General features: G+C 40.5%; 1 protein-coding gene across 3 annotated transcripts in view; it reads right to left on the bottom strand.

The window, feature by feature from the left end:
- LOC122799152 (zinc finger protein 26-like) overlaps positions 1-26,898 on the bottom strand; it is a 206,275-nt gene that overhangs the window by 79,500 nt on the left and 99,877 nt on the right. For 2 of the 3 annotated variants that reach the window (XM_044068035.1, XM_044068037.1), the window contains exons 2-3: positions 23,760-23,886; positions 7,321-7,443 (exon numbers count right to left, since the gene is read on the bottom strand). In XM_044068035.1, the coding sequence (XP_043923970.1) occupies positions 7,321-7,443; positions 23,760-23,886 (250 nt within the window). Of the gene's footprint in view, positions 1-7,320; positions 7,444-17,837; positions 17,906-23,759; positions 23,887-26,898 lie in introns of those variants that run through there. The other variant, XM_044068036.1, reaches the window with a different exon arrangement.

Raw genomic sequence — 26,898 nt, 5'->3', positions numbered from 1 at the left:
AGAGAGAGAGAGAGAGAGAGAAAGAGAAAAGGTATATATAGATAGATATATTTTTACATAAAGTGAACTTTACTGGACAGTGGTACCTCCTTTTAAACTGCAACCATGTAAGCAAACAGTTGACAAGTTTTCTTTTTTTACATGCTGTTTGTTATACAAAAGCTACTATTACAAAGGAGGAAAACATCACATAATAAATAAGAAATGAGTATTGGCAGATACACACAGATAAGATAATAATTAACACAGACTCAGTTTCCTTTGAGGTGAATACACAAATCTCAAAGTTAGTAACAATTCTACCTACCATACTTCAGCCACACTCATGTCCACAGTCCCCACAGACTACCTATTCATGTCTAACCTGCTACTCATTTAGCTAGTATGTGCCACTTACCAATTATCAAATAGTTGAACATCTGTTTTGTCATTTCAAGGCATCTAATCTCTTAACAATTCTGTTAGGTGGATGGGACTGTTTGTTGTTTCCATTTTCTTGTAATTTTTTCACTATAAAAAATAGAAAAATCTTGATGAGTGGATGGGAAATAGGAAATACACCCCGGGGATCACTTCTGTGTTTCTGCTTGACAGTGGCACAGGAAAGTAACTTTCTTGGGTGGCGTAAGCCAGGGAACCTGGTTGGCTAGGCTTACATAGGCCCTCAGGCCGATAGCCTAGTACTACCTATGAACCTATACGAACTAAAAGACCCAAAGCAGCCCATTCTATGCTGGAAATCCTATGGCCCGTATAAAGAACCAGTACAAATAGTTATGGTGAGAGCCCGATCCATATTCTAAATGTCCTGATGAAGTTATCTTGAAGCAGAGTCTTAAAAAGTAGCAGCCTTGGGTAGCCCCAAAATATGTGCACCCCCATCTGCTATCCACTGGTCTCTACAATCAACAACTTGGAGAGAAATCAGAGAAAAATATTCAGGTAAGCTGGTGTGTAGCAAAATTTGTATAAACATTGCCATGCAATAAATCTAGACCTCCTGTAATCTTTGCAAGTCTAGGTAAAATTATTACATGAACTCAAGGGATAGCAATATTTAAAATCAGTCTCCCACAGAATTCTGAACTGTTCACCAGGATCTAGGAGCCATCAGTTGTTAACTTATAGGATTTGCTAATTTGCCCTTTTAATAAAGATTCCCTCCATTTTCTAAAATCCAACTAATCAGTGGTGGGTAAGTATCCAACTTGTTTTTGCATATGCATGCCCTCGATTAAACTTATTACAAAACTTCTCTGCTTCTTTCATCTACCCCAAAATTCGGAGAAAATTTCTGCCAGACAATAGGGTTCCCATCAAATATTACTAGTTCCCAATAATGTAAATTACAGGAGTGTCTTAAAAGTTGAAGATCTTCTGCTGTGAGAGTCCAGCCTGACTGAAAATCGTATTGGTACCAATTCAGATTTCTATTCAGCCACTTCTTTGTATTACAGCATTATTCAGAATAAAGTGAGAATCTGGCCAACTATAAAAGTTTACAGAAAACAGTTGCATCTTCCCTGGATTCTGTATTCCTCCCCTCACCTAATCCCCAGTTATGTAACCTGCTCAGAGATCACACTGCCAAAATGATGTATTGATTACACTTGGAAATCCATAATACAGTTAATATCTTATGTCTTCATATATTTATTAAACTAGCATATATTAGCCTGTTATAAGCTTCTGTTATGACCAGTAGATATAAACATTTTACATAAGCCATGTCTTAACTGTGTACCACCATGTTAATTAAACCACTGGCACCCATATAAAAAGATATACTGTGCTAGGTTTGTGCTGTCTATCTGTAATAATTTGTTGTACTCCTAAAAAATTACTCTCTCTCACTGTATAAAAGGCTAGCTTCTTTTTACAAATCAGAGTCAAGTGAAGTACATCACTTTACAAGAACTGTAACTTACATAGGAATTCCTTTGCAGGAGTCAGTAAAAGTTACTTTTTTCTTTAAAGCCCAGCCTAACATTCACAAGTGAATTATTTTTACTAGTTACCAGTTAAAAATAGGGGTGTATGGGGTGCCAGGGAGAGGTAGTACCTCTGATCGGCGAACATGTCGTGCTCTTCAGAGTAGTTCATCCACCTTGGTCCTTACCTGACACTCAGCTCTCACCTTTGGACCTTCATAGCTGTCTGCATGCAACAGCGGTCACACCCCAGGCAGGCAGGTGAGGGTAGCCAACAGGTTTGCAACCCTCGGCGAGTCAGGGCTTGTCTACCTATGCATGCGAAGACTGGATTTGGCAGACTGCACAGAGGAAATTACCAGACTGATTCAACAGGCAGGAAAGCGGAGTCAGCAAAGTGATGTGGAGCGCAAATAGGGCACAGTGAGACACATTAGGACACTGTTGGCCATCCACTGTATCCCGACCCATCTCCAGTCATCTTGACTATGTCCTGCCACTGGATCAAGATAGGCTGGGATGAGAGAGTGAGACTGACTATTTGCGCAACTCTCTCTCACTATAATCCAATTCACGCACAAGTCAAGACATCACCCCCCCCCCCACGAGTCCTGTAGTGATGGGCGAATGACGAAGCAGCAGGTGCGGATGCACTGGAAGCTGTAGCCACAACCTGACACAGGCAGCCCAGGGCAATGGGTCGCTCTCTACTGGACTGAAGCAGCAGTGGAGTTTGGCAACCCCCTGGGTGTCTGAGCGGCTCTATTTAGGATCGCTCTGTTCACCTCCATGGTCTGAAGAAGGGGCTAGAAAAGGTGCCCTAAACATAGCCTACTTCATCCTACCCCTGGCCTGCTTTCCACGGCAGGCAGGATCCCAACCATGCGGTCGAATCACAGATAAAAAATATTGGTGACTTTGCTCACTATTGGCACATGGAATGTGTGCATGCTCATGGAGAGCTCCAAAACAGACAGACCTGAGAGACAGATAGCACTTGTCACAAGAGAGTGTGGCAGGTAATACATCCAGATAGCAGCCCTCAAGTGAGACCAGGTTCACAGACGAAGGCCAGCTGACAGAAGTTAAAGCGGTTATACTTTTTTTTGGAGTGGCCGCAGCAGTGAAGAACGTCATGAAGCAGGAGTGTGTTTCGCCATCAGATCTAATCTGATTAGCAAATTAGCCAGCCTCCCTAAAGGATTCAATGACCGACTCATGTCTCTGCTGCTCCCCCTCAAAGGAAAGCACCAGGTCGCCTTCATCAGTGTGTATGCTCCCACCATGACAAATCCAGATGAAATTAAAAGTTTTATGAAGACTTGGAGTCCTACATAGCATCTGTGCCCAAGGTGGATAAGCTCATCATCTTAGGCGACCTCAATACTAGTGTTGGTGCAGACTACCAGACATGGGAGGGTGTCATTGGGAGGAATGGAGTCGGTTAAAGTAACAGCAATGGTCATCTACTTCTGAAGACCTGTGCAGCTCATGACCTGTTGATCATAAACATAGTCTTCTGCCTACCCAACTGTAATAAGATGTCCTGGATGCATCCACGCAGCAAGCACTGGCATCTTATTGATTATGTTATAGTAAGGAGAAGGCACAGGCAGGATGTTAGAGTGACTAAGGCCATGTGTGGCGCAGACTGCTGGATAGACCACAGACTCATCCTCTCAAAACTCAACATGCACATTCAGCCTAGGCCATACAAATATAGAAAAAGACCAATAAGCTCCTGAATGTCAGCAAGTTAGAACAGCACTCTGCGCCAGAACCTCAGGGAGGACCGCAACAGTAAGCTTGACCAACTCAGTTTTGGCACCAACAGTGCAGAAGAGGACTGGGCAGCCTTTAGGGATGTGGTCTACAACACTGCTCTCGCTCATTTGGACCTGAACACACGCAAACACCAGGACTGGTTTGATGATAATGATGAAGACATTCAGAAGCTGCTGGATAAGAAGCATGAAGCCTGCAGATCCCTCCAGCAAGACACTACATCAGTCTTCAACAAAGCAGCCTACAACTCCATCAAAAGCAATGTGCAAGCAAAGCTCAGAGATGCCAGACTCCTGGCTTAGCAGAAAGGCAGATGAGATCCAGAAGGATGCTGATAGCAACAACTTCAAGCGTTTCTATGATGCCCTGAAGACCATCTACAGGCAACAGTCCTCTGGAACATCACCACTACTCAGTGCCGATGGGTCCACTCTGCTTACTGACAAGAAAGCCATCCTGGAATGATGGGATGAGCACTTCAACAATGTCCTGAATATGCCTTCCTCTATCAATACCGAAGCCATTGATCGCTTGCCGCAAGTCGCCATTAACAACTCCCTGGCAGAACCTCCAAAGGAATCAGAGGTTAAGGAAGCAATTAAGCTTCTCTCCAATAGTAAAGCACCAGGCTCGGACTCCATTCCTGCTGAAATCTACAAGACAGGGGGATCAGTCTTATTACAGAAGCTCACTGAGCTCTTCCAGACCATGTGGCAACAGGAAGTTATCTCTCAGGAGCTAAAGGATGCCTCCATCGTCCATCTCTATAGGAGAAAGGAAAACAGGCATTCTTGTGACAACCACAGGGAAAATCTCTCTCCTGATCATTGCCGGCAAAATCCTTGCCAGAGTCCTCCTCAACCATCTCATTCAACACATGGAAGATGGAGACCTACCACAGAGTCAGTGCTGCTTTAGAGAGGGCCAAGGGACACTGGACATAATATCTGGAGCATGTCAAATTCAGGAGAAGTGCCAGTAACAAAACAGAGACCTTTACACAATGTTTGTGGACCTGACCAAAGCCTTTGACACAGTCAGTTGTGAGGGGCTATGGTGGATCATGGAGAAGTTTGGCTGCCCAGGCAAATTCATCAGTATGGCATGCCAGTTCCATGATGGCATGCTTACTTGAGTACTAGATGATGGAGACTCTTCTGATGACTTCCCAGTCACCAACAGAGTCAAGCAAAGCTATGTATTGGCACCCATGCTGTTCAGCATGAGATTCTCAGCCATGCTGGCAGATGGCTTCTGCAATGATGAAGAAACCAGCATCAAGATTAGATACAGGACTGATGGCACGCTCTTCAACCTGCGGAGGCTACAGGCCAAGACCAAGGTTGAAGAGGACTTTGTGCGCAATTTCCTGTTTGCAGAGGACTGTGCACTCAATGCTGCCACAAAGGCCCAGATGCAGCAGAGTATGAACTGCTTTTCCACTGCATGCAGAAACTTCGGCATCACAATTAATAACAAGAAGACTGAGGTTTTGCATCAGCCTGCACCACAGAAGATGTATGCAGAACCAACTATCACCGCTGAAGGTGAGATCTTGAAGGCTGTTGAAAAGTTTACATACCTCGGCAGCACACTCTCCAGATTTGGGAACATTGACGATGAGGTAGACACACGCATCGCCAAGGCAAGCTCCACATCTGGATGGTTGTGGGAGTCAGTGTGGGAGAAGAGAAGCATCAAACTGTCCACAAAGTTGAAGGTGTACCAGGCAGTCATACTGCCCACACTACTATATGCCTGTGAGACATGGAATGTGTTATGAGAGTCATGCCAAAAAGCTGAATCACTTCCATATGAACTGCTTAAGAAGGCTGCTAAAAATTACCTGGCAGGACAAAGTTCCAGACATAGTTATCTTCTCTCAAGCTGGACTGCCAGGTATCTACACCCTGCTGAGGAGAGCCCAAGTCAGGTGGGCAGGCCACCTTGTACATATGTCAGAGACATGCCTCCCAAGAGACTGCTTTATGGTGAACTTGCAGGAGGCAAACGCACACAAGGTGGGCAGAAAAAAACACTTCAAGGACACACAAAGTCTCTCTGAAGAGCTTTGGCATTGACCTGGACTCCTCGGAAACCCTAGAGCAAGACCGCCCTGCCTGGCGAAGCTGCATCAGCAAGGGTGCTACCTCCTACAAGCAGAGCAGGACCGCAGAGGCACAGAGGAAGCGTGAGCTGCGTAAATCCACAGCCAACTCATTGCCAACCAACTCAAATGACCACTTGTGCCCAATGTGCGGCAGAGCTTTCCAAGCCCACATCGGACTAATCAGCCACAGGCGGACACACGTACTCAGTCAACCTCCTTGACGTGATGTCTTTCATCATCGACAATGACGAACGAACAGCAGCAGCATAAACATCTTTTCTTAACAAAAATTCACACTGATGGTGGCAAACTTAATACAAAACTAGCCTGAACCACTCATTGTGTTTGGTTCATTGATTAATTATTCAGTTCTGCTCCCTGAATAAGATGCATTAGGGTAGCAGCACATGGCACGTCTGCAACTCTTCTCTTATGCTGAACCATCATGCAGCACACTTAAACATAGGACTGGATTGAGGGTGCATGCAAAGGAGTGCAAAATACTTTTTATGCAGCAAACCGAGTGTAATGCATTCCTGTCACCAAGTCTGAATTTCAGACTTAAGAATCCAGAGTCCAGTACATTACAAGCACAAATTATGAGTGTACAGGAAAGTCAATGTGGCAAGAGAAATACCAACTTTCAGAATTTCTTGTATGATTATACAGCTGAGTTAGGACTGGGTGTAGGGGTTAGGGTAAGGGTTAGCAATATAGTTAGCATAATGGTTAGTGCTGGAGTTAGAATTGGGGCTAGGGTTAGTACACATAAATAAGGTTAATACAATGAGGTAAAACCCCCATGCAACAGACTTGCTTACATCTACTAACCCTAACTCTAACTCCACCCCTAACCATAATGATAACAATAATCCTATCCCTAAGCCTAAACAGTACACATATTACTTGTTATTTGGTTTTACTACTGATATTTATATGTTCAGTTATGTGTGCTAGCTTTTTGTTTCAGTCTAAATACAGCTTCTGTCAACTAGTAGATACTTGTGAAACATGGATTTGTGCAATCCTGCCTGAAATTTATTTTCTGGGGCAGACAAAGCCACAACATTCTTCATGCAGGTGGCAGACCCATGCAGAAAAGAGAAAGTACCATGTGCAGCATAATCTCAGTTCTCACATTAGTACAGTTTTCATTCAAATTCATCAGACAGTTCACAGGTAAGTACTAGGCTACCTCCTCTTGTGGGCCATTCTAAGCCTATTCAATTTCCCTTCCAAAGGTGAGAATCAAACCCTGTACCTTGTGTTTGTGAGGTTAACTCTTAACCATTATACCAACCCCGACCCCAAATAGTGGTTCCACAGGGGATTGAACCTACGACCTCTTGTGGGTAAAGCAGACTCAATGACCACTACACTACAAACTTAAAACAACTGCCCTGCCCCCTTAACCTTCTTTGGTGACTGCTACCTGACTGCATTTCTGAGCACAGTCTGCATTAAGCATAATGTCTTGTTGTCTTAACCACTTACTGGTAGAAATGTCTTGAAGGTTATCCTTTTGCTGCTCAGCTTCTTCAACTCTGATGTTAACATGACTGGCTTCTTCATGCCCTTTAAGCAGCAACATAAGCTGCTTCAGTGGGATGTTGTAACCTATGCAAAAGAACAGAAAAACACAAAGTTGGTATCAAATGATACAATGGCTAAATGTTACAAGACAGTCTACTAAGAGAAAGACATATTTGTATTTTCTCATTATTTTACTGCATGTGTTAGCCTCTATTTGGTATACTAAGATGCACATATTATATTTAATCCTCAGCTGTACAACCTCTGCTGAGAAGTCGGCCCTAGAAGCAGATGTTGGAAATGGATCCATTTCAGTAGACGAGGAAACCGCAACACTTAAGAGTTGTACTTTGGCAAAGCTGCAAGAGTGGATGTGATCTGGCTGGGAATGATGACGGTGGGCACTATAATTAGCAGAAATTTTCAAAGGCATATTGAAGGACAGGACAGTATTTCTGAAGGGAGGGCAGAATTGTGTATTAAAACTACAAAGATCTCGCATTCCTCAGCGTTTCTGGCAAAGAGACTTTATCCAAAATCTGAAGATCTGAATCAAAAATATCATAGGAGTTTGCTGGCATGTATACATGTGTTTCATGGACTTGGAGAAAGCATAAGTGCTAAAATGGTATGGCATCCCAGGGCTGCTCCAATCCCTGTATTTAGAAAGTAAGACTTGCAGCTGCATTCTCAGCATTAAATCAAATAGCATAGGGTGCATCTCGCCTATCCCTCCCTATTTGTGGTCTTCATGGGCATAATATAAAGGTGCATCCAAGACCTTTTCCCCCCTCTCTACTCCGCTTCATTCTTTCTGACCATCCCTGTGTCCCTGACCACTGCAGGATCTACTTGGTCCTTCTCCCTCCTCCAGATTTTTCAAAGAGACCAGAGGCCAGTGTGGATGGGCATCCCGAGGGGTGATGCTGGTAACTGCTTCTGCTTGCTAAGGAGGGGGTGGATTATTATGACCTACTGTTATTTACTCACCCCCTCACACCTGGATTTGTTAGCAATGTGCAAAGGCTACTCCACTCTGTGGTCCACACCTCCCCTAAGGGAGGGTCTTCGACAAACGTTCTGCTCCCTGGATAGCCGCCATAACCATTAACTGAACCTCGGTCCCTAGGCAGTAGTTAGGGCTTTATCCCTGGACACCATAGCACTGGTTTGCAAGACTTGTAAGGTGCATCCAGGGTCTGAGAATATTCAGGCTAAGGACACAAGAGCTGCATCTTTGTATTTACAGATTATATTGTCAGTTATCTTCAAGTGATTGCGATCCCCAGTATGAAATGGAGTGATTCTTTGCTTAGCATAAACTGTCCAGGATGAAAATTGGCACCTCCAAATCATGGGTAATGGTTCTCTTCCTTAACAGTGATAATATTCTAAGGTACATGGTTATATACCTTCTCCAAGTCCATGAAACGTGTATAAATTGCCAGCAAACTCCTTTGACTTGTCCTCTGTAGGTTCTGGAATAGCAGATACCTTGATGTAGCTTAAGTATCTTTGGGTCTCATTCAAGAATGAGGGTAGAGGACTGGAAGACCTACCAGCAAATGGTGGGAAACAGCATTTTGTCTGTGGCAGTGAAGTGAGAAATGGGTCATAAAATGAAGCTATCAGTTTATTGTTCAGTCTGTGACCATCCTCATCTATGGACATTTGCTTTGAGGAGCATTTAAAAAGGATTAGATCAGAGATACAAGCAACAGAAAAGTGGCTCCTCTGTGGGGTGGAAGAGCTGTCAATGGCAAAGGCAGGAGCCTGGCTACCCACAAGGATCTTGGTGCACAATGTTCCTCGGTGATGACAGGAGCCAGTTGAGGATGCAACTTGTCAGCATGTCTGCTGGGCACTTGCTACAGTATGTGTACCAGGCTGAGTCCACTGAGTGAAGGTCCCAGGAAAGACACAGGACATTTTAGAGGGAGCACATCCCTCAGCTTATATGGGAAAGGAATGCATGTGGATCCATCAAATGAAATGGAGATTCTTACAGGGGACAGGAAAACCTGGTCTGACTTGCAGAGTCTGCCACCAGCATGACCCTCAAAACTGCAAGTGTTTTACAAAACAGGCATATGGCTGTAACTTTTACTGCTAGGAAATGACACTTAGCCTCCATCAGAAACACGGAATGCAGCTGCAGAATGACAGACAGCCTAAACAGATTCCTTGTATTATCAAAGAATCAGTGAAAACATTCTGACCAGAAGCTAATTCCCATGAGGAGGACAGCAGAACCTGAAATATCTGGTACAAATTAAGATGACTGAGTTTGCGTTTAAGACTTTCTAAAACAGTAAATTTCAAAATCTGTATACAGGCCATGGGCTGAACTGGGAAGCCACAACTTGTATCCACCACTCTGTCATTTGACCCACATATTATATTATTCTAGGGACCACTGAGATGAACTGCAACACATGGAAGAAGAGTTGTAGGATGCCAGAAAAGGGGAGGAAAAAGACCAGGTGACTACATCTAATCACAGCGACATACAACTCTGTGAAATGGGTTGTAGCAGATCTAGCCTCTCTCTATGCCAGCACTTCTGGGTATATTTCAAGCAGTTCTGCGAGGATGCCAAATGATTCCTTACTGGCCCTGATCTTGCTAAACATCTTAAGCATATGAAAAAGCAAGGGCAGACTCTATACTGTGTGAACTGAAGCTCACCTGGCACAGCAAATGCCTTTTCCAATACATGGAGAAGTCAGCATCAGATGTGGTTCTGGTATGGTCTACAGCAATAGGAAGACACTACAAAAAACAGACACCTCCAAGGCTAATTTCCAGCAAGGTTAAGTGGCCAGTACAAAGGTCCTTTGTGGTCTCCAGGAAACCACAGACACTGTTGGTGTGGACTGTTGCAGTCCTGACTCCTTGTCTGTCACCCAATGAATGCAGTTAAGGGAGTGGTTCTTGATGTCCAGACATGGAGAAAGCTCTCAGAGGGCAAATGGATAAGGGATACCATAACCATAGAACACTAAGTGCTGTTTCACTCCACCACAATCTGTTGTTGCCCTTGCTGGACATCCCACCCCATAACAAATTTTAGCAAGGAAGGGGGTGTAAAAGCTCCTTAACAAGAGAACCATCCAAGATATCCCACCAGTCTAGAAAAGGTTCAATATATTCTTACTCCAGATTCATTTTAGTGGTAATAAAAATAAAATACCAAAAGTAGATCACAATAACCTAACTACATTAATTCTCAGGAAAACCACAAATGGTCTCAGTGCAGTCTGTTTAAGCAAAGAAGATTAGATAGGGTCACCAGACCATCAAGATGTCTACCTCCACATAAAGGCAGAGTAATGGAGTTTTCTTTGTCTTCAGGTGAGGGGAGTCACTATTAGTTCTGGACTCTTTTGTTTCACCTCACTCCTGGGTGCTCATCAAATGCATGCTGGCTGTTGCAACTCATCTCAGGCTATAACGATTGTTTTAATCTTAACCCGATGACTGCCTTCTCGTTACACTGCCACATGTTGTTCTGGTTTACCAGAGGAAGTATGTGTTACAGCTGTTTATATCCTTCAGAGTGACTGTAAACTCAGACAATCTCACTATGTCCTTGTTCAAGTTATTACTTTCATAGGATACTATATGGATACAGTCATCCATCAGGCATGCTTGCTCTATGATAGAGCCTATCCATGAACATAAAAGGTGTTGGTAATACACTTAGCTTGCTACTAAAACTGCAAGACCTGTAACTGCAGTTTCACAAACTAATATTAAGATGTGAATGTTAACTTATTCAAACCTGTAGCACCTTCCACTTAGCACCCGTAGCCTCCTTATGGACATTTTTAGGGTCTGGCTTCTTTAAATGGCTTGCCAGCTAATAGAAAGAGTAAGGAGTTAACAAAATGACAACAAGGCTGATAAAGTAGGATGTTCTGCTGTACAGAAATTAATTAGCTTCTGCACTTATTTCATATTTTTATATTTATGTTCATATTTTCATATCTGTGAGACCTGCGTGCTACTGAGATGGGGTATGGTGTGAAATGGCATGGCGAGACTGGAAAATTTATTGTTGATGTTCATTTATGTCACACTATACTGGATATATTACTAGCTCTTTGTTAGTAATTATGAAAATAAGCAATGTGTCCATGTGTACTTAATACTTAAAAAAACAAGTGATTTTCAAACTGTTACTCGGCATCAACTGAAACCTTAGATGCTGAAGAAAACTGTCACTAACGTTTGTACTGTAAGTTGCACATCTTGACAAAGAAATTAGTGTTATTTATATTAATAGTTAGACAATTAAGCATATGTTTTCATATTTATGTAGATATCTCAGACAGGAATTTCTTGCTGTTATGTTAAAGCTTAAGTGTGGTTAACAAAAGTGTTCTAACAATGTATGTCTAGGTTACATAGTTTCCAAGATATGAAAAATGTATTTGTGAAAGTTTGGCATGAATTAGAATTCTAGACTTGTTTCTATTATAATATATTATAGTACTTATGGAAAAAATGAATGCACTGACTATCACTGTAAAAAATACCTTACTGATAAAATTGTTATACAGTTTTAATAGATTTTACTGTTCTTTTGTGCTTTGTTATGCATAAAGTTGATTTTTCAAAAAATTTTGTCTCACAAATTTTAGTCTCCCATTTTGAATTACAGCAACTTCTGTCCTCAAAATTTAAAGAAACTCAGTATATACTTCCCAAATAGTGGCTTGTCTTAAGGCTACAAGTTTTATAGTATCAGTTTTCATGGTATCTCAGGCCAGGTTCCATGTAAGAATCCACTAGTGATGGCCTCAGGTTCTGCAGTTTCAGAATTTAGACATTTTCTGCAGTTTCAGAATTTAGACATTTTCTTTTTAACCCTTCCAGGACACTAACTTATTCTCATCTGGCCTGGTGGCAAAAGCCAACAAATCCTCTTACAGGGAATCCCCATAAAACTGGCATCAGTTACTATGGAAGAATCCGCCCTGGGATGGGGGACCTTTTAACAGACACACTGCTACTGAATTCACAATCATACATCTGTGTCCCACACAGGTCAGCAGCTCTCCCGTCCTTTCATGACACTTTCAAAGAGGGTCCTTTTCATTCAGTCAGCCAATAGAGTGCATTCTGGTACGTCAACAAACAAAGGTGGGCAAGCTCTTTAACTGTTTTGTTGATAGGTCATAAGGATGTAGCAGCATTCAAATACCATAATTTCATGGTAGTCAAGCACATTCCAGCAAAGGACAACTCACAAAAGGACAGACTTTAGTTACTGTCTTCTAGTACATCATGGGTGGTCACTCACTCACTCAAGTCAGAGACCAAGAAGGTCTTTTTTGTCTCTGGTGAACTCCAATGTACAACTTGTTTGCCCTCCAACCGACACTTAGTGCTTGTTCCCACTTATGAGAGATCAGGTGAAATGCACTGCCTACCAGTGACAAAATTGTCTTCTTTATGAGCTCCCTCCATTTCCTCTGATAAGGTTCATTCATAAAACCAGACTATTCAAATACAAAGTGATTTTCATAAAACCTTTTTGGTGCAGACAGACCACTTCTTCTTTCATCCTTCACACTACAACAATTTCTAAGTCTTTGGCTATAACGGTAACTGCTGTCTCACTGCACTTTTAAACAAGTCACACCCCAGACTTTGTGTTCTGAAATGTATCTCTTGACACCTCCAGCTTTTATCATCAGCCCCTCCCTCCCCATTTTCTATATGGGGTTGTTGTGTCATGTCAACTGTTGCCATCTCTCTCTATTCAATGCCACTCTCCTAACTTTCGACACTCATGCTGACTGTAGGTCTTCTCTCATACAGTCCATCCACTTCTTTGCTGGACACTACTCGTCTCCTATTACCTTCTTCCTCTCTGTTTGATTTCTTCACTAGATTGTCTGCTGCTTTTTTGCACATGTCCCTGAACCACAATGATCTGTTCTCTTCGACCTTTTCTGCAATAGGAGTGACTTCGGCTTCTGCACTTATGCCTTCATTTGCATTCTACCACCCTTCTCAGGCACTTTATCTCCATCATCTCAAGCTTCCGTAACTGTTCCACCTTTATTGCCCAGGTTTCTGTACCATACAGTGATACTGGTCGCACCACTGTTTCTTATACATTTTCAGCTCTGTTGGCATTCTTCTGTCATATACTACACCTGGCACTCTGTGCAAGTTGGCTGCTCTGATTCTAGCTTTGACCCTCTCATTCAGACTTCCCTTCTTCTCAGCCACCCCTCCCAGACACATGATGGTGTTAACCTGTTCCACTATTTTCTCTATCTCAGTTCTCAGCTTCTTCTGATTTTCCCCATTTGCTGCCATTACAACTGTCTTATCTGTATTTAAATTTCATCTCATGTGCTTTCAGTTTTGCATTCCATTCCCTATTGTTTGCTGAAGTTCTTGCACGTACTTCTAAAAAGAGGTTTTCATTATCAGCTCAGCCCTGCTACCTAAAGGAATACCATGACAAATGCATTTTCCCTTTGGGCAACCAACAAGGGTGTAGACCTATTTTTCTGCCACTGTTTCACTCGATACTTCCATTCTGGTCCAGATTAAATTTCCTTGAAGGTCTGCAAGGCCTGCAAGGCTTTCTTATGTGAAATATCAAAAATCAAGCCTTCTATGTAGAACCTGGTCCCTTCCTGTGATATTTTTATTCTCAAGAAGCTTACCATGCCAAACTTCTGAAACAGAATCCTTGGCTGAACTGAACTGCTTTTTTTCTATAATACCCTCTTTCTGCTGGCTTTTACCTCAACTAGAATTTCTAAATGACAAGCTGGTTGTATCAACTTTTGTTTTCCATAAAGAAAGGGTGAGACATTTGAACTAATCTTTTATACCTAGTTATTAGTCAAATATAAACCACTCTATCAAGTCTTCATCTTCCATGAGTACTGTAGCCATGGTGAATACCTTCTATACTGTATGGATGTTATACCATTTACATTTTGCAAGGCAAGAACCAAATCTTTTCAAAAATAGGACCACTATATAGTCCATCTGCCAAACTGAAACAGGACAAGAAAGGTACCAAGATCATCCTTTCCAGATGGTTAGCCAATTGTATATTTATGATAAAAAGCAATGAAAGTGCTGTTCCAGCAATAACACCCCAAACTCATTTTACTAGAGCAGTGGCTGCCTCCACAGCTTTTTAAGGCAACACCACTTTAGAGTACATTTATACAGCTACAATATTCCTCTTACTGAAGGCATTCATGAGACACTATAAGAAAGACGCTATATCCATGTCAAGTCTTTCTCCAATGCAACTGTCATTAGGCGAAAGACTTGACATGGATATAGTATCTATGTCAAGTCTTTCTCCAATGCTACTGTCATTAGGACTTTGCCCTTTAGACAGTGGCCATCAAATATGATTATTTAGGGTCATTGTCATGAAGGTTATAGAAGACGGAACCTCTTTCTGAAATGAAAAATGTTATGAACTTAGCATAATGATCTGTAAGAAAAAGTTCATCTTTGGTAAAAAAACAGTTCTCTACAGTTTTCATCTTTCGCCTCGTCTCCTAAACCTTCTCCTCTCTTCTACCTTTTTTCTGACTTTCTTCAACTTTTTCACTAAATGTCAGAAACAGGGGGGGAGGGGAGAGAAAAAGTGATGTGACCCATGACGAGAAGGGTGCCTGGCAGTATCTGCTGAGAAGTCCTAAAAACTGCAGCGTTAATCATAGGGGTTACCAAAGATGAACCCTATTCTTATTGATTAAGGTTTATGATAAGCTTATTTTCACACAAACATACTATATCCATCTTCTGACTGCGAAAGTCTTGGCAAAAATGCACTGAAGCAGGAAAAGCCACCGAGCTGCATCATGTGTTGCCATGATTGTTACTACAGTCTTGACAGTGAGGATTGGCACTACCTGATTTACCATCAAGGTGTGTGCAGGCACATGGCAGAGCATGCTTGTGGTATTAAGTATGAACTAGGATACTACAGTACCAATTCAAAGCACTGGGTGGCCGGATTTTATTATGCTGATCTCCTAAACAAGGTGACCAGCATCACGGTTATGTTCATAAGCCAATTATTGGGTTTGGTCTGCTTCTGTAACTCACTGTTTACCTCAGCTGTTGTTTAATCAATACAGTCTGCACTGACTGAGAACAGAATTTTGCAGCCTACTGCCAAAGATGGAAGTGTGTGGTTCCCTCAGATGCAATACATAATGCAGCATATGATGGTGATTAACCACTTGTTACTGTACACAAACATGTAGAAGGCAAACATCATATGCACATATGCAGAATGTTCAGGCTGTACAGTTGCTAAATTTTTGAATGAGTGTGCTTTACATTTGTATTATATCTAAAATACACACATTATTGTGTATATACACTCACCACTGAAACTGGTGAGAGACTGTCACTAAGAACATGAATGAATTTACACTGTATTTTCAGATGCATCAAGCACAATTTTCCCCAAGAGCACACAGGGAACATGCTTCAGACCTGGGTCTGGACTCTCTGTGTCTCCAGATCCCAAGCAAGTCTCAGTTTGGAACTCTATGTCCCAGTTCCAAGTAGCTGGCACAGTATTTGACCACACACACACACACACACACACACACACACACACACACACACACACACACACACACACACACACACACACACACACACACACACACTCCTGGTAAAGGTTAGTACAGATTTACTAGTTGTACCCCTGATGCCCCAACAATAAGGTAGTCATGTTGCCACCAGTCAACTACTCTCAGGCTCTTACAAGGGTATCCAATTATACTTAGCACAAGTACTCTTAAGAAGCTAAAGTATTCTCTAAAAGACCAGCCACAATGAAAAGTATAAAAATATTTAATAATAGATAATAAAATAGAAAACAATGTGAATACTAAATATCCAAGTACAATAAACATCAGAGTTTCAATCGCAGGAGAAATAAAAATAACACAGTTGGTCAGATTCACACTGATGCAGAAAAAAACAATACTTCACTAATCTCACTGTATTTCCTGACTGTCTAAAGAATCACTGTTCCCTAGCTAACTTAATTAATTCAGAAAGGCAAGATGAGATGCTGAGATGCTTACTTCCAAAAGGCAAGGTGATGAGCTTCTAACTAACAAACACAACTGAACTAATTAACTATGATAACTGTCATAGATCTTTATATCAGGTTCCAAAGAAAACAAAACAAATTACTGTGAGAGAGTTTCATCCTCTCAGTACTGGTTACTGAATGACATCACATTTGATCACCTGACTCTGGTACAATACACACTCAGAGCTTTGCTAAGATCTGTTGCAGTATCTCAAAGCTATAGAACAATTTCAAAAACTTCTACTCTTCCCTTTCCAAATTCTTTGTTTAAACATGTACATTTAAATCTGTTATAACAACACTGCTGATACATTTTTTTAACATAAGCAACTTTACAAATCAGTGTGACAGTCAAATGACACAAAATTATTTACAAAACTCCAGCTAACTATGCTAGCAAATGTTACATATGCACTGCCCTATTCTCCCTGGCACAGATGGCAATACCTTACACCATCACACCCCTCACCACCATTTAGCAAGAAAAAATATTCTTCCTTGTAAATAAACCTTGCCTTAAAAAGTAAAATGCTTGTTCTACAGACAACCTGTTACCACAAGAACAAGTTGCTACAATGATGGATGATGCAGGCATCAGTACAGTTTTTGCTATGAACTGTGATGACTTTACAAGACAGGCTTCTAAAAGCAAATGTTCTGATTGAGGTTTTATCCTCCATGCCAGAAAGTAATGCAAGCCTTCCTTAGTGAAATCAACCTCAATAGTAAAGGGTGACCAACTACTAAACCAATATCCTCTCAACTTTTGTGATAAAACTTTGTGAGAAACATAAAAAAGAAAAAAAAAACTTCTGTTCATATGGATGTTTGTAGTGGCAAAGAGGGATCTTCATGGTGATGATAAAGGTTACTTTGAGAAGATATTTTTCTGTTGGTGAAAACTGTGTGTGAAGATAAAAACTTGCATGTACTGAAACTATACATGTTGTGATCTGCTAAAAATGGAAAAAAAAAGCAAGATCGTAGTGAACTCTAATGAGGCTTTACTGAAATATACTACAACCCTTAAAAAGTATAACAACTTTCCAGCACCTACTCAGCCTCCAAGAAAGTACAGCCACTGATCAACACCTAGACAGCCTCCCAACAACAGCTTTCTACTATACCATCTATCTCAATGAGCATCTCAAAACCAAGTATACCGCTAACAAAACATGGAATGACAGATGGTGATGGGAGCCTACTTAGTAGCATCTGACAGATATGCAGCTAGAGGAAACTGGCCCCGAAATGAGCAGGCCAGGATAATCACTCATTTAACCGGGCACTCTAAAAGCATACATCAACCTTGATGACACTGTTACACATAACTATCAAAATGTGAAAAAAAAAATCTACTTACGGTTGGGGGTTTCACCAAAGTACACGGACAGCTATCACAGTTGGACATTCAGGTAAGGTCACTAGTGGCTGATTTAATACACAATTTGAAATTATGGTTAGAACCTCATGTAAATAATGTAAGCAAAATTCTAGAAATGTTGGTTACTGATGCATTTAAAAGGGCACTTGATAACAACTTAAGAAAATGGCTATTCCAGAGTTACCTGATCCTAAGTCAACTTGTTATTTTAGTAGAACTGTTATTAACTGAAACTGCAAACTTAAAGTAACACTTACATGCACCAAGGGCTAATAACAAGTCTCAACTAAAGAGGACTTCTTTGTCTGCAAACAAGAAAAAAAAAAAAAAGTACCACCATCCGAGTTTGGTTGTTTTAAATGTTCTAGAAAGAAGCATATAGTAAAACAGTGCACAATTACTAACAGCAACACTGTACCTGTGAAAACTGATGAGGCTAGCCAACAAGTTGTGCTTGAAAGCACAGCTGTGGAATTTGATAATGTGACTAGTAGCATGCCTATGGAACATGATAATACTGACCATTTACTTACAAAACTTGTACAGTCTTTTTACCACTGTGCCATTAATAACCTTGATAAAAGGTACTACTGTGGTAGAAGGGTTGTTGGGTTTGAGGGGCATGGTTACATTAGTTAGACAAAAATAGGTTTGTAAACAAAACAGTTCAAAAAGAAACTCACTGGTACAAAAAAAAAAAAAAATTAGAGATCTGGCAAATCTCCCGAACCAAACTATGAGGCAAAAATAGACTCCCAGGTGAAAGATAACCATAAGACTAATTATGTTCATAACCTCGGGGGAAACACTTAGTAATGTGGCGAGTTAATCATGAATAGCAATACTTACACCCAGCCTGAAACTACAACAAACCTGCTGGCTGACAAATTCAGTTTAAACTTTTCAACCCCCCCAATCATCTCCTACCACAACCAAAGAAATACCTACAACCATCCCCTACCAGTCATTATGGGGTAACAGGTCCTTACTGCACTCATTAAAGCCAAAAAACAGCCTTTATGGGTCCTGAAAACATTCCAGGATGCTTCTTAAATAGCTTAAAACAGAATCTATAAGGGCCATTAGAAACCCTCTTTAACCATGGCCTCTGGACAGGCTTTGTCCCAGAGGAATGGAGGACTGCAGTAGTTGTCCCTCTGCACAAGGGGGGCCCAATCAACTGACCCAGGGAACTACAGACCCATAAGCTTGACTATTTTTTTCTGCAAGGCTATGGAGAGAGAATTATCATGGATCCAATCAATAATGACTTAGGAACTCACCAAACACTGGACCAGACCCAATTTGGATTTGTCAAAGGGAGGTTTTGCATGCTCAATCTAGTGGACTTCTTTGAAAAAGTTGCCAGAGCCATGGATGAGGGTAAAACGGTACACACCACTTATCCAGACCGGGCCAAAGCTTTTGATACAATTCCTCACCCAGGGATCATAGATAAACTTGCTGAGTTATGCATAAATCCCAAGATTGCCAGATGGATGGCCAAATGGCTCACTGACAGGACACATGTCTGGATAGGCAAATCCACTTCTGATAAGAAAACTGTTACTAGTGGTGTCCCATGTTGGGGCCCCTCTTGTTTGGTGTATACTTCTCTAAAATGAAGGCCACTGTTGGAGGCCTCTGGCTCACCAAGTTCACCAACAACTGTAAGCTGGGAGCAATCACTGAATCCCCAAATGATGTTGACATCCTACAAACAGGCATAAAAATGACAAACGATTGCTGCCAAAACCATGGTCTGAGACTAAATGCTAAAAAATGCATACTCTTTGGTAAATCAGATATCCCTGCAAATTATAATATTGATGGCACATCCCTAAAAGTAGCCCCATTGATAAATAAGTCAATGTTGAGAATAACAGGGAAGGGCTCATGTTTAAGAATGCACCAACAGAAGCATGTGGGGGGACTGAAAAGATAGATGCATCTATTTTTTTTAAACAAGAAACATCTTTATTAAATTATCACTTATTAATACCAGAAACTCGGTAGTTCGGTTTCTATAAAGGCAGTCTTCCAAAATCCAAAAATACGTTTCACCAAAAATCACATCCAAGGTCCGCAAAAACAAACCTCTTTATTCACTGACAACAAGAAATGGATTTAGTGCTTTCATCTCCACACTGGAGACCTCATCAGAATCAATTATTAGCACTCCATACATTTCTTTTATACACGGCCATTTAAAAACAATTAATTAATTAAGAATCAATCAAGTAATGTGACATAACATGACAATATCATTGGCTGGCCATATTAGTTCTCTTAAAACACTGAAAAAACAATACATCTTTTTTTTGAAACTGGAAAAGACATATAAATTTGTATAAAAACAGATTATATATTGTATATAAATATGAATGTCGATACATGTGGGAGTCAATACTTATAAAAATATACTTGTAAAGACATATATAATGCCTAAGCCACATGTATTCAACTTTAAAAATATTTGCTTGTAATATAGTGTGTGGATAAAAGTAAATATTGTAAATGTATTAATACTCCATTCCATGTATACCACACACTTCATTGTTTTCATGTGCCTTAAAATAAATTCATATATTAATAGGCATAACAAATACGTACAGATATGTGAAAAATAAAAAAGTATATTGAAAAATATGTGGGATATATAAAATTTATGAATTTCATTATACAGTATAATTTGAATATAAATATGAATGTAGATATAATAATACATATAATTTAATGAGTGTAAATAAATATGTTTTCTATTATTTACTTCTAAAAATATATATAAATATATAAAAATATATATGGAAAATCTATATAGTAAAAGTCGTATAAGAATATATAAAAAAATGTACGTATTATTTATATACACCAAAAAAACCTCCTATTACATAAATATGTAATAAAAATATATATACTGTAATATGTTTAGTATAAAATACACCTATTTTTAACAACTCATAGAAGTTGATAAAAAATGATAAAAAGTAATAAAAAACAGAGGTGAAGGGAGTGTATTCTTATAAGATGTTGTTTCCTTAAGATTTGTATCTTTTGGAATTTTCGGATAGTATTTTGAGGGCTGGTGTAATAGAAATGTGATTGTTCAAGCCCTTACCACTACAGGCATCTAACTTAAGCTGCCATATCATCTCCCTATATGCTAGTTTTGTCTCCCAATCACCCCCTCTTTCAAAATGTTCCACTTCCTCAAGGACCCAAAACTTGAAATTTGCCTCATGGCAAGTGAGTGAGTGTTTATAAAGGGCATTATTTTCATTTTTATGGTTGATGTCCCTCATATGTTCATATATTCTTTTTCTCAGATGTTCCGTTTTACCGCTATAATATCCCCAACAAAATTTGCAGTATGCTAAATATACTACCCCCTTAGTGTAGCAACTGCTGTATTTTTTTGCCCTCAGTGTAATTCTTAGTGTGGGTACTGTAAGTTCCTTTTCTCCTGCTATAAAAGGGCATTGCAGACATCTGCCACATCTAAAAGTACCCTTTTTGTTGGAAACTATTTCACCTTCATTATAATACTTCTTATTCACTAAAATATTCTTCAAATTGTGTTGACATCCTACAAACAGGCATAAAAATGACAAACGATTGCTGCCAAAACCATGGTCTGAGACTAAATGCTAAAAAATGCATACTCTTTGATAAATCAGATATCCCTGCAAATTATAATATTGATGGCACATCCCTAAAAGTACACCCAGTGATAAATAAGTCAATGTTGAGAATAACAGGGAAGGGCTCATGTTTAAGAATACACCAACAGAAGCATGTGGGGGGACTGAAGAAAAGATAGATGCATCTATTTTTTTTAAACAAGAAACATCTTTATTAAATTATCACTTATGATATAGGCAATCATACATTTATATAAATGAAAACAAACCATATTGACAGTCTTAGTTGAAAACATTATATACCACAAACCATACTGACATAAAATTTTAGTTGTAAACATTATACATCACTTACAATCTACCCAATAATTGTCAGTCAAACATTATATAGCACATTCAGATCCTGCCTTCTTTTAAACCTCTTTCATCCCCTCTATGTATTGCTCCCACAATTCCCAACTGTCCAATGTAATTTGCTCCTGTCCTTTTCTAAAGATCCCAGTTCCAGTTGTTTTTATCTCTGTTACTAGATTCGCTACTTCTAGTGCACTTGAGTGAGCTCCATTTTCTAGTAATTGCTTTTTTGGTTGCCACCATAATTAGACTCAGCATAGCCTTACTATGTCTAGACAATTCCAATTCTGTATTGAAACTCAGAAAAATCATTTCCCTAGATACACCAATTTGCTCACTCAGTATCTCTTCTAGAGTACTCTTCAGGGAATCTTTAAAGTCTGCCAACTCATTACACTCCCAGAAAATATGCTCCCATTTACCTCTCTTCCCCATCACACCTCCAACATTTGCTGTCTACCGGTGGAAAAAATTTCTGGAGTCTACTTGGGGTATAAAAAAATACCTATGTAAACATTTCCAAGCAAAAATCCTAAAATCTCCTAGATTTTGTTGCATATTTGGGAGACACATGTATATTCTCCAATTGTTTCTTTGTGAATTGCTTATCCAATCTCTCTTCCCAATCCTTTGTAACCTCCTCTGATTTACTCCTTTTTTTAACAGCAGCTTCTGTTCTGGATTCTACTAAAAACTTTACCAGTGCTGGTCTTTCATTTAGTACCCCCCTATTTAATTCTCTTTGCCTATACTCTGAAATGAATCCTTGACAGAGAAGGCAATCTCTAACCTGCAGTCCAAATAAATTCTTGGGATCTTCCCATTCTATTACATTTTCCTCTCTAGTTATTTGATACCTTAGTTCCTTTGCTAGCTTTCTCCAATAAATTCTAGCCCCTTCTTGCCTATTGTCTGTACCCCTAACTATAGTTATCCCTGTGACATCCCCTCTCTGGGCCAGTAATAAAGGAGCTTAAATCCTCACCATTGACACTGGAGAGAGAGACATTCACTTGGAACAAAAGTAGATACACACAGTATACACAAGCACAATTTTCCTTAAGAGCACACAGGGAACATGCACAGTCTGGAGTCTGGAAACTCTCTCGGTCTCCCTCCAGGTCCCCAGTAAGACTCCCCACTAGCACAGCTACAGAGAGGAGTCCTCAGATGAGTGTCCAAGCAAAGTCTTCCAGTACCCTCTCTGTGAAACCAGTGCTTCATGTCCCTGCTCCCAGCAGCTGACACACACACACACACACACACACACACACACACACACACACACACACACACACACACACACACACACACACACCTGGGAAAGGCTGGCATAGATTAGCTATGCCCCCTTATGCCCCAGACTATAAAGGTAATTACTGCCATCAGACACTCCAAAGCCAGCTACTCTAAGGCTCTTACAAGGGTGCCCAATTATACTGAGTGAAATCAATATTAAAACAAATGGTAGTGTTTTGACCAATGCAGTAAGGCTTTAAGGAGTGGCCAAAGAGTCACTAAATAGATATGAGTACTCAACTATTCTCTAAAGGATCAACCACAATGAAAAGTTTAAACATATTTAATAATAAATAATAAAATAACATGAAAATACTAAGTATCTATTTACGATAAACACAAGAGTTTCAATCACAGGAAATATTAAAATAACACACATACCACCCTTATACAGTCTAATAGAATTAACTCTGAGGTCATAAAGCATTGCAGTAAGTTATAAAACTAAAGACATCAAAAGTTCCATTTAGTTGGCTAGTCTTGAATATATACTTTTTCAGTGAAAAAGCCATCAATGGAAGACTAAATACCATTCCCCATATCTCATGAATACATTTTATATAAACAGCAGTTAACTTAATTAAATCTAAATAATTCATTTCCTTACCAACAGAAATCATTGTTTCATAATTATGTTGCATCACTTCTTTGTACAGGTCCTTTTCCTTTTTAGTTAACAATGTCCACTCCTCTTCAGAAAAAGCAACAGTGACATCATCAAAAGATTCTGGAACCTACAAAAACATGAGATGCACTTAGCAATTTAGTTCTTCACTTCCAACTCGCACTAAGGAATTGCAAACTTTCAACAACAAAAATGTCAAATGACCAGTGAAAAATAAAGCCTTCCAGGTGGGTCCCCCAAAAGCTAACACATGTAAGCAGCACTGTGGAGGAGGGGGATAAAGGTGTGGTTACATCATAGATGACCAGTGTTCGATTAGTGGCTCAGATGCCTGTGGAGAACTTGCTGGGTATGATGGGAGTGAGTGGTTGCTGCTCGCTCATCCATCCTGAGGGGGGGGGGGTCTGGATCCCCATGAGAGTGACATAGGTGTTCACCCAGTGGAATTCTCAGCCAATAGAATTCATGCTATCATACTGCAATCATTCTAAATAGTTCAGTGGAAAGTAGTGTGTGGAAAAGCTGACCTTGAGGAGGTTGTTGCCAGGTGGAAGGGGTTGGCTACCCCTCATGACAAGAAAGCTAGGTTACTCACTACTGCCCTGCTCTCACCAGGGAATACAGGACTGATGGAGGTTCCTCAGCAGGCATAAATGGGCTGTAGAGCTTTCATCCAGCCCAGCAATACCCAGCTCCCTTTCTCCCACAGTGTATGGGTCACCAGCCTGAAGGTAGAGAAGCCATTGAGCAAGGGACTGGGGGAATGAACATGTGTACAGTAGAAGCAGAAAAGTAAAATAAATAAATAAACAAACAAAACAGAGTGGTAAGCAATAGACAGCAGACATCTGCAAGCCAGAATGGCAGGCATTTTCACTGAATTGATATCTGCCTAAATGTAAAGCAGTTTTCAAATATATTTGGTCTACTCTGCACTAACAAAGTCCATCTTTCATACAGGACTATTAGCACATGTTTAAGACAAAAAGGTACATGGAATAGAACCCAGCATAATCACCCCCTGATAACAACACAGTGACAGACTAATTTATTTATTTGGTAGATGGATAAGTGAACTGGTCTGACCATCCTTTTTTGACCACAGGCAGGCCAACAGTAAATGCATACAAACACAAATGCACTAGACAGATATAAGCCCTATTCCTGACACACAAGTTAAAAAAATAGATAAATGAAGTCAGGAACAGCATGAATAATATTAGCCCTGTACAGTAAAGCAAATGTAAAAATAATGTTTATATTAGAAATTAATGAACTCGTGAACTCGAGTATTATAATAATGAATTCATAAACTTAAGAAGCTTAGAAGTCATTAAAGATCTAATAAAAGTTGGGGAACTTTATGGTGTAAGCAATGCGGTTAAATAGGAAAATAAAGCAGGTCAGTAAGAGGACAAATCAGTGTATTTAATAACTGAAAGTAACAGCAAGAAAAACATTATAAAAAGGAAGATTGATGGGAAAGACAGATGTTACTTTCCAGAGATGTTGGGGGACAGCAACCACGCACATATGGTGATAACTGGTTTCAACAGCACATTGCTGAAAGAACAGTTTTGTACCTACCATAAATGTAGATGTTCGAGTGTTCACCCTGCTGCAGTCATCACACTTGGGTTATCCTGTCGTCAGGTGGTCCCGCAGTCGGCTGGATTTCCAAAGTCTTGGTCCGACGTCGGTTGCTGTCGCCTCATCCCTGACGTCAGTGCGCCAGGGGTACATATACTGCAACCGATGCCATTTTCTTCAGTTTTTCTTGCCCCAGATGTCAGGTGCCCCCAAAAAGGTGATCCAAATTGTACAGTGTTCTCACCATTTTGTACTAAAAATCCCTTCAGCTATAAGCAAATACATCAGTAAGGCATAGCAGAGATTTAGCCAGTAGATCAGAGGGGTTGGAGGGAGGGTAACCTGGACTGCAGCAGGGTGAACACTCGAACATCTACATTTATGGTAGGTACAAAACTGTACTATGTTCATCGTGTTACCCTGCTGCAGTCATCACACTTGGGTTGAGTCCCAAAGCTAAGGTAGGGTGGAGGTATCATAGAGGGTTAGTGGAGGCAATGAGGCCCTGAAGAACTGCAGTGGCGAAGCCCGCCCTGGACTTAGAATAAAGAGGTAAGTGATAGTATTTGGTGAAGGTGTGTACAGAATTCCAAGTTGCAGCTTCTAAAATTTCCTTGGTAGGAACCCCCCTGAGAAAGGCTGTAGAGGTAGCTGTTGCCCTGGTAGAGTGGGATCTAATGGTAGGGGGAACTGGTTTCCCATGATGGGTATAACAGAACCGTATGCAATGGCCTATCCATTTAGAAATGGTTTGCTTGGATATGGCCCTCCCTTGAGAAGCTGTAGCATAGGATACAAAGAGCTGGTCAGTTTTTCTGAAAGCCTTAGTTTTATCCAAGTAGTAACGAAGCTGCCTGTGAATGTCCAAGGAATGCAGGAGTCTCTCACCTTTGTTCTGTGGATTGGGGAAGAAAGTGGGTAGGTGGATGGTTTGATTTAAAGCTATACTGGAAACCACCTTAGGCATGAAGGAAGGATTAGTTCATAGAGAAACTCTGTCTTGATGAAAAATGAGGAAAGGTTCCACTGCCATAAGTGCCTGTAATTCTGAGACTCTCCTGGCAGAAGTTATTGCCAGGAGCAGGGCAGTCTTCCAAGATAGGAACTGAAGGTCTGCAGAGAAACCTGTTCAAAGGGAGGTAGCGTTAGTTTTTCCAGAACAAAGCTGGAGGTCCCATGTTGGTGTAGGAGCTCTTCTAGGTGGTCTAATGTTTTTTGCCCCTCTGAGGAACTGCCTTAGAAGAGGATTTGAAAATAAAGATGGATTCGTGTTGTAGTGAGCTGAAATAGCTGAAGCATGGATTTTAATTGAGGAGAAGGAAAGTCCTTTGTGCAACATCTCAGCTAAATACTGCAGAATGTGAGGCATATGAGGCTGAGTTGTGTCTTGGCCTTTAGCTTGGTTCCAAGCAGAAAACCTTTTCCATTTGTCCGAGTAAGCCTTCCTGGTGCTTGGCCTCCTGGCTTCCAGAATAACATCCAGTACTGCTTGTGAAAGAGGGGCTGGTTGGATGCTTAATTGATTTGCCAT

This window comes from Protopterus annectens, chromosome 4.part0 (assembly GCF_019279795.1).
Source record: "Protopterus annectens isolate FY-2018-M chromosome 4.part0, PAN1.0, whole genome shotgun sequence".
In the NCBI taxonomy this organism is placed as follows: Eukaryota; Metazoa; Chordata; order Ceratodontiformes; family Protopteridae; genus Protopterus; species Protopterus annectens.
This window is presented reverse-complemented; position numbering and strand designations above follow the sequence as displayed.